This window comes from Leptopilina boulardi, unplaced genomic scaffold, assembly GCF_019393585.1.
Source record: "Leptopilina boulardi isolate dan_hultmark-lab unplaced genomic scaffold, ZJU_Lbou_2.1 LbouV2_114, whole genome shotgun sequence".
In the NCBI taxonomy this organism is placed as follows: domain Eukaryota; kingdom Metazoa; phylum Arthropoda; class Insecta; order Hymenoptera; family Figitidae; genus Leptopilina; species Leptopilina boulardi.
In genome coordinates, this window is record NW_026137657.1 from 854,000 (window position 1) to 867,545 (window position 13,546).

At 26.3% G+C, this 13,546-nt stretch overlaps 1 protein-coding gene across 4 annotated transcripts in view; it reads left to right on the forward strand.

Annotated features, from left to right (window-relative positions):
• Positions 1–10,898, forward strand: part of LOC127281934 (titin homolog) — a 54,517-nt gene extending 43,619 nt beyond the window's left edge. For 3 of the 4 annotated variants that reach the window (XM_051305939.1, XM_051305930.1, XM_051305949.1), the window contains 14 exons: positions 1,052–1,205; positions 1,315–1,441; positions 1,537–1,737; positions 1,828–1,997; positions 2,116–3,186; positions 5,329–5,491; positions 6,402–6,770; positions 6,969–7,266; positions 7,427–7,568; positions 7,662–7,861; positions 7,948–8,100; positions 8,170–8,293; positions 8,460–9,405; positions 9,695–10,898. In XM_051305939.1, coding sequence (XP_051161896.1) covers positions 1,052–1,205; positions 1,315–1,441; positions 1,537–1,737; positions 1,828–1,997; positions 2,116–3,186; positions 5,329–5,491; positions 6,402–6,770; positions 6,969–7,266; positions 7,427–7,568; positions 7,662–7,861; positions 7,948–8,100; positions 8,170–8,293; positions 8,460–9,405; positions 9,695–9,909 — 4,333 coding nt within the window. In that variant the 3' untranslated portion in view covers positions 9,910–10,898. The remainder of the gene's footprint in view (positions 1–1,051; positions 1,206–1,314; positions 1,442–1,536; positions 1,738–1,827; positions 1,998–2,115; positions 3,187–5,328; positions 5,492–6,401; positions 6,771–6,968; positions 7,267–7,426; positions 7,569–7,661; positions 7,862–7,947; positions 8,101–8,169; positions 8,294–8,459; positions 9,406–9,694) is intronic. The other variant, XM_051305959.1, reaches the window with a different exon arrangement.
• Positions 10,899–13,546: the final 2,648 nt, after the last annotated feature.

Below are 13,546 nucleotides of genomic sequence, written 5' to 3' on the forward strand. Positions count from 1 at the left end.
TTCGCAAGATAATCGTTCGGGAATACCGCCAAAAAAAATTTTTGGAAAAAAGACGATAAAAAGTTTTTTTTTGATGTATTTTTAAAAATCCTTTGGTCAGATTTGAGATATTAATATGATAAATGAGCCTACCAAATTTTATCTAAATCCATTAAAACCTGTTAAAGTTATCTTCTAAACAAAAAAGGTATCCACACACACACACACATGCACACACACATACATCCGGACAATTGATCAGGATCTCATATAACATGTTTCTATAAAGAAAAAAATTTGTTTTCGACACTTTGAAAAGTTTTATAAACGAAAGGACTACAAAGCTTCTTCCACGAGGAAGCAAAAAATAATAGAAACAAGCTGAATAATTTTATTTGACTTTGAAAGGGATTTTTTCATTTTCCAGGAAAACATTCTATCTAAAAAAATCGAAAAAAATTGATTATTCTTATTCTATTGCAATTTAGATTCAATTGGTAGGTTTTTTTGAAGGTAAAAATGTGTTGTTTTAAGGTAAAAAATAATAGAAACAAGCTGATTAATTTTATTTGACTTTGAAAGGGATTTTTTCATTTTCCAGGAAAACATTCTATTTAAAAAAATCAAAAAAAATTGTATATTCTTATTCTATTGCAATTTAGGTTCAATTGGTAGGTTTTTTTGAAGGTAATAATTTGTTGTTTTAAGGTAAAAAAATAATAGAAACAAGCTGATTAATTTAATTTGACTTTGAAAAGGATATTTTTAGAGCTGTGCAATGTTCGAATCGAATCGAATTTTGTTCGGTTTTTAAGGACCCTGACTCGAATTTCGAATTTTCGACATTCGAACTCGACGGAATCGAATGTCGAATTTTCGACATTCGAACTCGGCGTAAAAATTCGAACAGTTCGGTTCGATTTATTTTGCACAGGTCTTAATTAATTTTTTTTTTTTTAATTACTTGATTTTTTTCCTGTTATAATTATTTTTTTAAAAATTAATTTGTTAATTAAAAATTAATTTGTATTCGATTAATTAACGTTATACTTTTTTTTTTCACCGCATACAGAAATGGAAAACGAATAGAACGTTCGAGTAGAATTAGAAAACATTTCGATGGTCGAACTGCTAGAATAGATATTCTTGAAGTGAAAAAAAGCGATTCTGGTGAATACGTTTGTGAGGCCTATAATTTTCTAGGATCAACAAGAAGCAGTTGTCAGGTATTGTATTTTTGAAATGAATAATTTTTTAATTTTTTAAATAAAAATTAATTCAAACATATTAATTAATTATTTAAATTAATTAAATATAAATTAAAATATGAATTAGGTAATCGTATTTGATTCTGAAGATGTTTCGACTTTGGACAAAGAGGCTCCTAAATTTCTACAAACACTTTCAAAAGAATCGATAGTAATGGAAGGACATTCATATGAATTACAGACAAGAATCACAGGTATTATAAATTTCGATTTTAAAATCTAATTTATAAAGATCAAGCAAAGTCACGGTATGACTAATTGTGAAATATTTTACTTTCCCCTTTGCAAGGTACTCCTCCATTTGAAATCAAGTGGCTAAAGGACAAGAAGGAAGTATGTGACACTGATTGCTATCGTTATGTTGTCTATGAAGATGGAGGTGTGGCTCTTCGTTTGGCAAACGTCAATTCTTTCGATGCTGGAGAATACACTTGCCTCGTTCGAAATGCATTTGGATCATCGTCTTGCAATGGTTTATTTGCAGTTCAAGGTAATTTTTTTTACACTATATATAAAAATCTAATTTTATAAAAAGAAATATATAAATAAATTGTTTAAATAAAAAATTTCTAATTTCTAGACTATAATGGTGGTTCGAAAGCTGCATTTTGGTTCACAAAAACTCCAGTGCCAGTTTTAGCTTCTAAGGGAGAAATTGTTTCATTTTGTGCAAGAATTCAGAGTCGAAGATCCATTGAAATTGAATGGACAGTCAATGGAATAAGTGCTAGGGAAAATCACAGATGCAAAGTACGTATTTTCTAAAATGGAAAAAATTTAATATCTAGATTAATTGTTGATGACAACCAAAACCAAAAATTGATGATGATCAGTTGATTTTATTTTATTATTATTATTATTATTTTAGGTTGAAAAAGATGGGCCAACGACAATTTTAAGGATAAATTCTGTGACATATCGAGATTGTGGGGAAATTCGATGCACAGCATCCGTGACTGGAGGTCGAGGTCCATCGATAAGTTGTGCCACTGATCTTCGTTTCTTCAGACTCCCAAGATCAGGAGATAGATCTCCATCGCCTGTAAAAATGTTTCTATCTCCATTATTAACCAGACGTTCGACACGTGTCTCTCCAAGTTCCTATCGTCATGAAAATAAAGAGAATTTAAATAGAATAACGTCAAATTTTGAAAATAGCGAAAATTCATTAACAAAAAAATCTCCAATTAATTTGAAGGTAGAAATTAAGAATCAGAAAAAGACTGAAAAAGAAGAAAAATTATGTCGTAATAATGTCAAGAGAATGAGAAAAAAGGAGAGGAAAGTTGAAAACGAAGAAAAAAAGAGGCTAATAAATGAAGTAATTAAAGGAGATAAAAAAGAAATGAAAGTAAAAAGAAATGGTATACAAAAAGAAGAAACAAAATGGGAAGTGGTAGGAGAAGAAGAAAACGAGTTAAAAAAAGATAAACAATTAACAAAAGAAGAAATAAAAATTCAAAAATATTTACAAAAATTTGGAGATGATGGAGAAAAAGAAGTGAAGATAGAAAAAGATGAAAATAAAGAAGAAATAAGTTTAGAAAAAATTGAAAATAAGTTTGAATTAAAAAAAGAGGGGAAAATAATAGAAGATAGTAAAAAAGAACAGGAAGATAGAAAGAAAAATAAAGATGTAAATAAATGCAAAAATACAAGAATAAAAAAGGAAAATTTTTTGGAAACTATTCGGAAAAATGAGATCGTGAAACCGGCCAACGAACAAGTAATGCCGGAAATCTTAGATACGAAGAGATTCTTCCCCACCCACGAGTCAGTGAATGGTGAAGAGTTGGAATTTTTGGAAGCATACGAGCATGACGAACCGGCAATAGTGTTAAAAGATCCATTGGACGTAATAGCTCTCAGAGGTTCCACAGCAATTCTCAGTGTGTCTTATCGAGGTCAACCGGAGCCAACAGTCAGATGGCTTCAAGCTGTGAGTAGAGCAAAACGTTTTTTTTTTTTTATATCATATATATATATATATTGACTTCAAATTGACACGTCATCATATTTATGTTAATGTCTGATAAATTCATATCATAATGTTTCTTTTATTTTTCAAGAATCTTTAATAATAAAAGCCACATCTGTTCGAAATAGACTCTTCTGTTCATATCAACGCGGCTATTCGTTTTTTTAATTCCAATATAGTTTATTTAAATAACAATGATAACATCGCTAGTTTTTTAATCGTGAATAATTTTTTTGGAGAAAATTGTTTATAATTTGTTTAAATTCGTCAATTTTTTTTTGCAAAATAAAATAATTGAGTACTTAATTTAATTTCAATTAGTGAATTTCAATGTCATTGAATTGATTACTTAATTTAATTTCAATTAATGAAATTCAAATTGAATTAATTACTTAATTTAATTTTAATTAGTAAATTTCAAAAAATCATTAGTTCGTATTTGATCCACTAATGATTTAATTATTGATTAATAATCAAAATAATTTATTTTATTTTGAATATGATTTTTTGTTGAGTGAATTGATAGATTCTTTTTTTTTAATATTTTGACAGAAATGTATGTAATTACAGAATTTCTAATTATATAATTCATTAATTATTTCCAATTATCTTTTGTAATTATTTTCTTGAAGCTTTTGTAATTTCTTTTCAATGTCTTTTTAATCATAATATATTTAATATTCCAAACGAATAGTTAATAACAATTATTAAATATAATCTTCTGTCAATCATCTTTAATCATAATCTTCTAATCTTCATTCATAAAATCATTTTCTATCCTCTTGTTCATAGTGGAGAAATTAATTAATTTAAATCATTAATTTTTTTTGTATTTAAGAAAAAAAAATTTAATTCAATATATCGGTTACTTGATTATTATCAAATAAATATTTACTTGAACTTAGACATTATTATAGTATAATTATTATAGACTAATTATTATAGATTAATTATAATAATTAATTAAATAGGTAATTCTTTTTAATTTCAATTAAATTGTAATTAATTGATTAAATTCAAAAGAATACCATCATAATTTAGAAAAAGAATTTTGTTTTCGTAATTTATTTTTCAATGATATAAAACGACGATGAGAAAAAGTAGATTTTTATCAAAACTATGATAACAATTACAGTATCATTTTCATGCGACTGAGCATGTGATTTTTATAATACGTGTATGGAATTATTAAATAATAATGTGTTCTCCGGGCAATGCATACGAGTGCATAATAATAATAATAATATTTATTATATATATATAATGTTGCTGACTCTTCAGTCTACTGAGTTTTGAATTGAAATAAAGACACGGAGAGCATTCTTAATAGAATTTAAAAAATGCGGATGATTCATCGCGTGCGAGGTAGAGAAAACGCGTGACACGCACAATATTACTTTCATATAGCTTCTCACAACCGTGTTATATGAGCCACACACACATATTTATTATCGGAACGAAATTTTTGAAACCAAACGTGTCAATGTTTTTTTTTTTTTGTTTTACTTTTAATTTGTAAATATATGCGAATTTCATGCGTTATTATGCATTTTTTAAAAGTGAGTGCCGGTTTTTATAGGTGGTATACAATAGTAAGAAGGAAACATGAATTAGTCGCGGGCTTTTCAAGTGACCTTGTTCGAACCACGTGGAACTTGTTGCTTTGTTCACTTTTGTTCCAGGCTTTATGTACATACGACATTTGATCTTGCGCTCGACTCAAATTGCTCTTTTACGCGAGAGTAAAAAAGTATTTTGTTACTTACTGCCTTATATTAAGAACATAAATCTTTAAAACGCATTGTTAATTCGATAACACGGTTTTGGCTCGATAGCGGAAAAGTGAGATATTATTTTTCTTATAAATCATTACCAAGATATTTTGTTTCTTATTTGCAATTTTTTTTCTTCTTTTTTCTACTTTCTTTGAATTTTTATTTTTTTCAATTTAATTTTTATTTTCTTAAAAATTGGATTTTTAAAAATTATATTTTCTATAAAAAATTAGAATTTAAAAATTAGATTTTCTATAAAAAATTATAATTGAAAAATGATATTTTCTATAAAAAATTATAATTTAAAAATGATATTTTTTAATTTCAGGGTCGAGTTTTGGTTCCAAGCGAGAGAATTCAAATCGAAACCGGAAGTGGCAAATCGAGACTCACATTGGAAAAAATAACAGCGGATCAAGCTGGAAAATATGCGGTTTTCGTTGAAAATTCATTAGGAAGCGATTGCAGATATTCGAGTCTTGCCGTAGAAGGTGATTTAATTTTCTTATTAAATAAATTTAAATAACTCTTGGGACAAGTAAATAAATTAGAATTTAATTAAAAATAAAATTCTCATTATAAACTTATTATTAACTTTTAATAAACAATTGATGATAGTTTATTCAGAAAATAATTTGTCCACGTGTAGAATGAATGACTCTCATATGTGCGTAATAGACAAAATAAACCAAAAAAAAAATAATAAAAATTGTAAACTTGGGGAAAAATGAAACTGGAAGCTAGGAAAGGGAAGAATATCTTCTTTGGATTGTAAAGCTATAAGCTTCATATAATGAGCTTAAGTAGGCGTGTTCTCGGTCTAGTTCTCCCCAGACAAGGTAGTCTAGCTCCAATGACATCGTGGGAGTTTAAAATCTAAAGTTTACTGTTTATATCTCAAATCCTTTTGCATTGCAGACGTTTCTTGATCGTCAACGAAGCCAGCTGTTTAAATATCTAGTTTCAGTGCGTTATTTCGTTTTATATAAAAAAAATTCCATTCTTTTTTTTTTTTTTTTATTTAATATTTATTAATATAAAATTTTGTGCCGAATTAATTATTAATATTTATCTCCTTGCGTAAGTGATTTAATTTTGAATTTAATTTAAATTTTTCAAAATTTTTTTCAAATTTGTTTTTCGATTTTTAAATTCTAGAAATTTTTAAAACGTAAAATAATATTTATTAGCAATTAATTTACAAACGATTTAACAATTGAAATTTTATTATTTTATAATTAATTAATTTGAAATTAATTTTGAATAATTTTCAGTAATTTTAATCGTCAATTATTATTTTTGTGAATAATTATGAATATTGAAATTTTTTTTTTTTTTTAAAGAAAAACTGATTTTTCTTTAAATAATTAAAAATAATTTTTTGAAAATTTTTGTCCTTAGGACCACCGGAATCACCATCAGGTGTGCCAATTGTAAGTGGATGCAATGTGGGAAATGAAATTCCAGGTGTCAATGTAGCGTGGTGTTCTCCGTCATATGACGGTGGATGTGCACTCACTGGCTATGCAATTGAAATGCGACATATTGATGAAGAAAATTGGACTCTTGTTTCAGAAACATATCATTCACTTAATCATACAATTGCTGGTCTCATACCAGATGAGACATATCTATTTCGCGTTAGAGCAATAAATATTCACGGAGCAAGTGAACCGAGCTTTGAATCCGTTCCTTTTACAGTTCGACGGGAAATTGAAAACGAGAAGGAAATGAAGGATCAAATGTCGGATAAGGAAATCGAAGAAGAAAGTACGTATTAATTTTATTAATTTTTTTTTCCACATTAATTCTATCTATAATATTGTTTCTCTTGTATGTAAATTTTTTTGAAATTTCTTTTTTTTAATTTTCTTCTCTTTTGAATTTTTTTTTCCACTATTTTGTAAAGTATTCTTTTTTTCGAAGTTTCTTCATTTTTCTAATTTTTCCTCTTCTCATTCAATAAAGGCTTTTGCGAGAAGAACATGGAGAAGACGATAGTGACTACCGAGGATGGAAAAATTTTCCCTGATAGATACGAAGTGATGGAAGAATTGGGAAAAGGTCGATATGGAATTGTAAAAAGAGTTGTGGAAAAATCAACAGGACGTGAATTTGCATCGAAATTTGTCAAGACAATAAAAGCGACGGATAAAAAATTAGTGCGTGAAGAAATAAATATTATGAATCTACTTAAACATCCAAAACTTCTTCGTCTTTCCGCAGCTTTCGAGAGTCCCAGGGAAATTATAATGATCACAGAATAGTATGATCATTTATTATTTATATTTAAAAATATTTCAAAATTTTTCAATTTTATTTCTATTTTTTGAAAATAATAATTATTTTAATTATTTTATTTTTAAATAATTATTATTTATTAATGTCTTTTTTTTAAAAATTTTCTTTGTTATTGTTTTTTTTAGCATATCAGGTGGTGAGCTTTTTGAAAGAGTTGTTGCCGATGATTTTACATTAACTGAAAAAGACAGCATTCTTTTTATGAGACAAATTTGCGAGGGCGTTAAATACATGCATAAAAATAATGTCGTTCATTTGGATCTCAAAGTGAGTGAATAATTTTAACAATAATAATAAAAAAATAATAATTTTTTTAAATTATTTTATTTTAATTAATTAATTATTATTTTTTAATTCTAGCCAGAGAATATAATGTGCAGAACACGAACGTCCCATAGCATAAAGCTGATTGATTTTGGCTTGGCACAAATTTTAAAACCAAATGTTCCCATTCGAGTGCTTTTTGGAACACCTGAATTTATTCCACCTGAGATTATTAGCTATGAGCCTATTGGCACTGAATCCGACATGTGGAGTATGGGAATAATTTGTTATGTTTTGTGAGTGTTTTTTTTTAAATCTATAAATTTTGTAAAATAATTAAAATTATTAATTAAAATTAATTTATTGAATATTAATTAAACAGATTAAGTGGACTCTCTCCGTTCATGGGTAACAATGATACGGAAACATTTGCAAATATTACACGAGCTGAATATGATTTTGATGATGAAGCATTTGATGCCATTTCGCAGGATGCCAAAGATTTCATTGGCTGTTTATTGATTAAGAGAAAAGAGTGAGTTTTTTTTTATTTTCTTTTCACGTAATCGATTTTATTAATTAATTAATTAATAATTGATTTTAGATCTCGAATGTCGGCTAAAGAATGTTTGGAACATTCGTGGTTGGCGCAGCACACGGAAAATATGAGTCAAGTTGCTTTGTCGACGGAAAAATTGAAGAAATTCCTTGTCCGAAGAAAATGGCAGGTGAGAATACAACAAATAATTGATAACAAAAATTTCTAATATTGTTTGTGTTTTGAATATTTTGTTTGGTACACTCACGCAAATTTAAAAAAAATTTTATTGTCGCATGTGTTTTTTAATCATTTTTTTTTTTTTTGGTTTTGCTTGTGTTTTTGTTTTTAAATAGAAAACAGGAAATGCACTTCGAGCTCTTGGCCGGATGTCCAAATCTGCAAATAGTAGACGAAGTCCTTCGCAATCATCGGGATCATCATCACCCGTTTTGAAAGAATCATTATCCTTTGAGAGTAATTCTTCGGATAAACAAAATACGAGTACTCGTGAAAATTCGTTTGAAGATAATTTCGATATTGTTGACAATAAAGATTCTCTTCGAAAAGAAGAGATGCAAGGAGAGGAAAAAATACTAGAAACGATTGAAATTTCTTCTTTTGTTGCTAAATCAACAGAAGAGGCAATAGAAGAAGTTTCTTCCCTTCCCACTGAAGAAGAAGAAGTTTTTTCACCTCTTGCTGAATCAATAGAAAATGTTTCTTTGATTCTCGAATCTAATTATGAAAATATTTCTAATACTTCTTCAAATAATGAAGAAATTATTGAACCCAAATATAAAGAAATTTTACCCGAAGAATTTCATCAGAATATTTTAGATAATACGTCAAGAATTGATGAAGTTATTGAAGAAAATTCAGAATTTCATGAATCAAAGTCTGAAGAAGAGGAAGAAGAAAAAATTCAGGAGCTTGATTCTGAAAATAATTTGGATATTAAGGAAATTATAGAAGAAAATTATTCTAAATTATCTGAAGAAATTGTACCTGAAGAAAATGAGAAAATAGAACTTGAAGAAAATGAAGCTATTAAATCTCAATTAAAAGAAGCTAACAATGAAAAGCAGAAATATCAAGTCAGATTTTCCATTGATGTAAAATCTGATGAGACAGACTGTGTTTCGAATTTTAATTTTGATCAATTGAAGAGTACAAAGAAGACTGATGATAATCAAAATAAAATCGATAAACAGGAAATTGAGAAAAATAAATTTTACAGAAATAATGACATTAAAAATGGAGTATGTACAACTGTGTGTGATCTTAATACTTTGCACGAAGGTGTGTATTTCTTTTTTATTTAATTCTTTTTGATAGCTTAATTTTTATTTACTTCTTTTTGCCATTTAATTAAATATCAATATAAAATAGTAAAAAATGTTTTAAAAATATTTTTAAAATATTTTACTAAATAGTAAAATTTAACTAATTCAGTTATTTTTACTAATTAAAATTAAGAGTTTGGCTTTTTCTTTCCACATCCTCCATATATGTAATTGACACCTTTATTTAGACATTTTAGTTTGCGTTTTTTCTTCTTTTCATCAAGAGAAACATTTTCCAATTACAGACGATAGTGGTGAGAACACACGGGTAATTAAAACCAGTCAAGGTCGACACTATCTTCACACGGGGAATGTGAGTCGAACAGCAAAAATTTTCGAAAAGAAGGGAACAGAATCACATGCCGGAAGTTCAGTGAAGGAGAACCCTACACGGCCATTATCACGAACACATACTCAACGTGAAAGAATACAAAAAGCATTTGACTTTTGGAACAAGTAAAAATACGTGAAAAAAGAAATATCCTATATTACAACACAATAAAGTAAGGAAAATTATTTTTTTTTTTTTTGTAAAATTTACAACAAGAAAAAAAAAACAAAAATTATATCTGAATATAGGCAATAATTTTTTATACAACAACTTTTACTGTACAAATTTTATGAATTAGAATTTTTAATCTATACAATCTATATTTGACGATATAATAAAACTTTGTTTTTTATTTTGACGATATTATGAGATATTTTACAGAATTTTGAAAATTTTGATTCTCGCGAAAGAAAATCTGCAATTTTAACGAATTTTTTTTTTATTACGACTTACAATGATTAGATAATAATATTTAGTAGTTATTTAAGTGAAACTCGTACCTCGATTACAGTATATTTATTCGCCGATTAATTAAGTGCATGATCGTTATTATTCGAAATAAATTTCTCGTTCCTGTTATAAAGTCTTTTATTTATATTTTATAGTTGTGTTTTCTTAAAAAAAAACTGTATGCAATTTTATTCTTATTTGCTAAAGGTAAGCTTCCTGTTCTTCTTCTTCTTCTTTTAAAATATATATTTTAAATAATATTTATTATTTATATATAAATTGAAATTTTTTTTCCACAAAGATATTCTTCGGTTTGTTGGCAATTTCGTTTTCAAATATAGAATATCGTTAAGGAAAATATAAAAGAATATAAATTTGAATAATTTGCACCAATTTCTTGCTTTGTCTTGGAACAAGAAGAAGAAGAAGAAGAAATGTAGTCTAATTCCTAGACAGAGTAATTCTACTGTAATTTTCTTTTCTTACCTTTTACTTCTGCCTTTTCCTTAAGCATTGCCTTGTATACACGTTCTTCCATGGTCAATCACCTTGAAGTGTACCTGGAAGATACAAGTTTTTGCATTACACTTTAACATTTAAAAGGACTCTGTAAAAATTTTATACGATTTTAATTCATATGAATTATAATAAACTAAAATTAATATTAATTATTATATTTTCTTTTTTTATTTAAACTTCATTAGTAATTTTTTTTTATTTCACTTTAAATAGTGTCATAGCAATTAAAGGAATTATCTTAATTTATAATTTAAATTAAAGTGAGAAAAAATTAATCTAATGTTTATATTAAGGGTTATGAAATTTTTAATTTTGATGGTACCATTTATAATTTTTATGGTATTCATTATAATTTAATTGGTACCAGTAACAATATCGATGGTACGACATATTATTTTTATGGTAAATTAACAAATATATTTAAAATTTAAATATTACCATTTATATTTATTTTATTCTTTACAATTTGGTTGGTACCGGTAACTATTTTAATTATATCACTTACTATTTTTATGGTATTCCTATTATAAAAAAAATCATAATCGTAACGTATAATGCGTAACGCTTTTTCGTAAAAACTATAATAAAATCAATTAGTCAAATGTAATATCAATAAAAAAGGTAATATAAAAACAACATAAAACAAGGAGGAAGGATTTTTCCCTTTTCCACACGGAGAAAAAAGATTTCTTTTAAGTAACTTTTACTACTTTCAGAGTAAAACTGGACCAACTCGAAGTTTCTGCGCATCTCTGGCAATTTTTACTCCAAAAATAGTAAAATTTACTCTAGAAATAGTAAAACTTACTACGGAAACAGTAAAATTTACTACAGAAATAATAAATTTTACTATTTTTGGAGTAAAAATTGCCAGAGATGCCCAGAAACTTCGAGTTGGTCCAGTTTTACTCTGAAAGTAGTAAAAATTACTTTTTCTTTTTCTCCGTGCAGGAAAACATTCTTAAAAAAAAATTATTTTTCAACATATTTTAGAGTTAGTATGATTTAAATAAAGTAAATTTTACTTAAAAAAAAGGAGTCAATGAAATAAATGACAAAGAAATTATTTAGTTAGTTTTTAAGGGATTTTGTCCTTTTCCAGGAGAACATTCTTTTTAAAAAAATAGTTTTTAACATAAAAAAAATAGTTTTCAATATATTTCCCAGATAGTATGTTTTAAAAAAAGTATTTTTTACTTGGAAAAAATAATAGCCAATGAAATAAATGACGCAGAGAAATTATTCAGTTAGTTTTTGAGTGATTTTCTCCTTTTCCAGGAGAACATTCTTTCAAAAATAATCGAATAAAATTGATTATTCTTATTCTATTGCAATTTAGGTTCAATTGGTAGGTTTTTTTTGAAGGTAATACGTGTTGTTTTAAGGTAAAAAAATTATAGAAACATGCTGATTAATTTTATTTGACTTTGAAAGGGATTTTTTCAATTTCCAGGAAAACATTCTATCTAAAAAAATCGAAAAAAATTTATTATTCTTATTCTATTGCAATTTAGTTACAATTGGTAGGTTTTTTTGAAGGTAATAAGTGTCGTTTTTAGGTAAAAAAATAATAGAGACATGCTGTTTAATTTTATTCAACTTTGTAAGGGATTTTTTTTTATTTCCAGGAAAACATTCTATCAAAAAAAAGTGAAAAAAATTGATTATTCGTATTCTATTGCAATTTTAGTCCAATTGGTAGGTTTTTCAGAGGTAATATGTGTTATTTTAAGGTAAAAAAATAATAGAGACATGCTGTTTAATTTTATTTGACTTTGTAACGAATTTTTTCATTTTCCAGGAAAACATTCTGTCAAGAAAAATCGAATAAAATTGATTATTCTTTTTCTATTGCAATTTTGGTTCAATTGGTAGGTTTTTTTGGAGGTAATATGTCTTGTTTTAAGGTAAAAAAATAATAGGAACATGCTGTTTAATTTTAATTGATTTTGTAAGGGATTTTTTCATTTTCCAGGAAAACATTCTATCAAAAAAAAGTGAAAAAAATTGATTATTCGTATTCTATTGCAATTTTGGTTCAATTGGTAGGTTTTTTTTAAGATGATACGTTTTGTTTAAAGGTAAAAAAATAATAGACATGCTGTTTAATTTTATTCAACTTTGTAAGGGATTTTTTCATTTTCCAGGAAAACATTCTATCTAAAAAAAATGAAATAAAATTGATTATTCTTATTCTCTTGCAATTTAGGTTCAATTGGTTGATTTTGTTGAAGGTAATAAGTGTCGTTTTAAGGTAAAAAAATAATAGAGACATGCTGTTTAATTTTATTCAACTTTGTAAGGGATTTTTTCATTTTCCAGGAAAACAACCTTTCATAAAAAATGAGTTTTTTTCTTTAAATTTAAAGGTATTATTAGTTATTTTCTATAGTTTGTATGTTTTGAAAAAAGTATTTTTTACTTGGAAAAAATAGTAGCCAATAAAATAAATGACAGAGAAATTATTTAGTTAGTTTTTGAGTGATTTTCTCCTTTTCCAGGAGAACATTCTATTAAAAAAATGGTTTTTAACATAAAAAAATTAGTTTTTAATATAAATGAGGTTTTTTTAAATTTAAAGTTATTATTAGTTATTTTCTAGTTTGTATGTTTTGAAAAAAGTATTTTTTTACTTGAAAATAATAGTAGTCAATGAAATAAATGACAGAGAAATTATTTAGTTAGTTTTTGAGTGATTTTACCTTTTCCAGGAGAACATTCTATTAAAAAAATGGTTTTTAACATAAAAAAATTAGTTTTTAATATATTTCCCAGTTAGTATGCTTTGAAAAAAGTA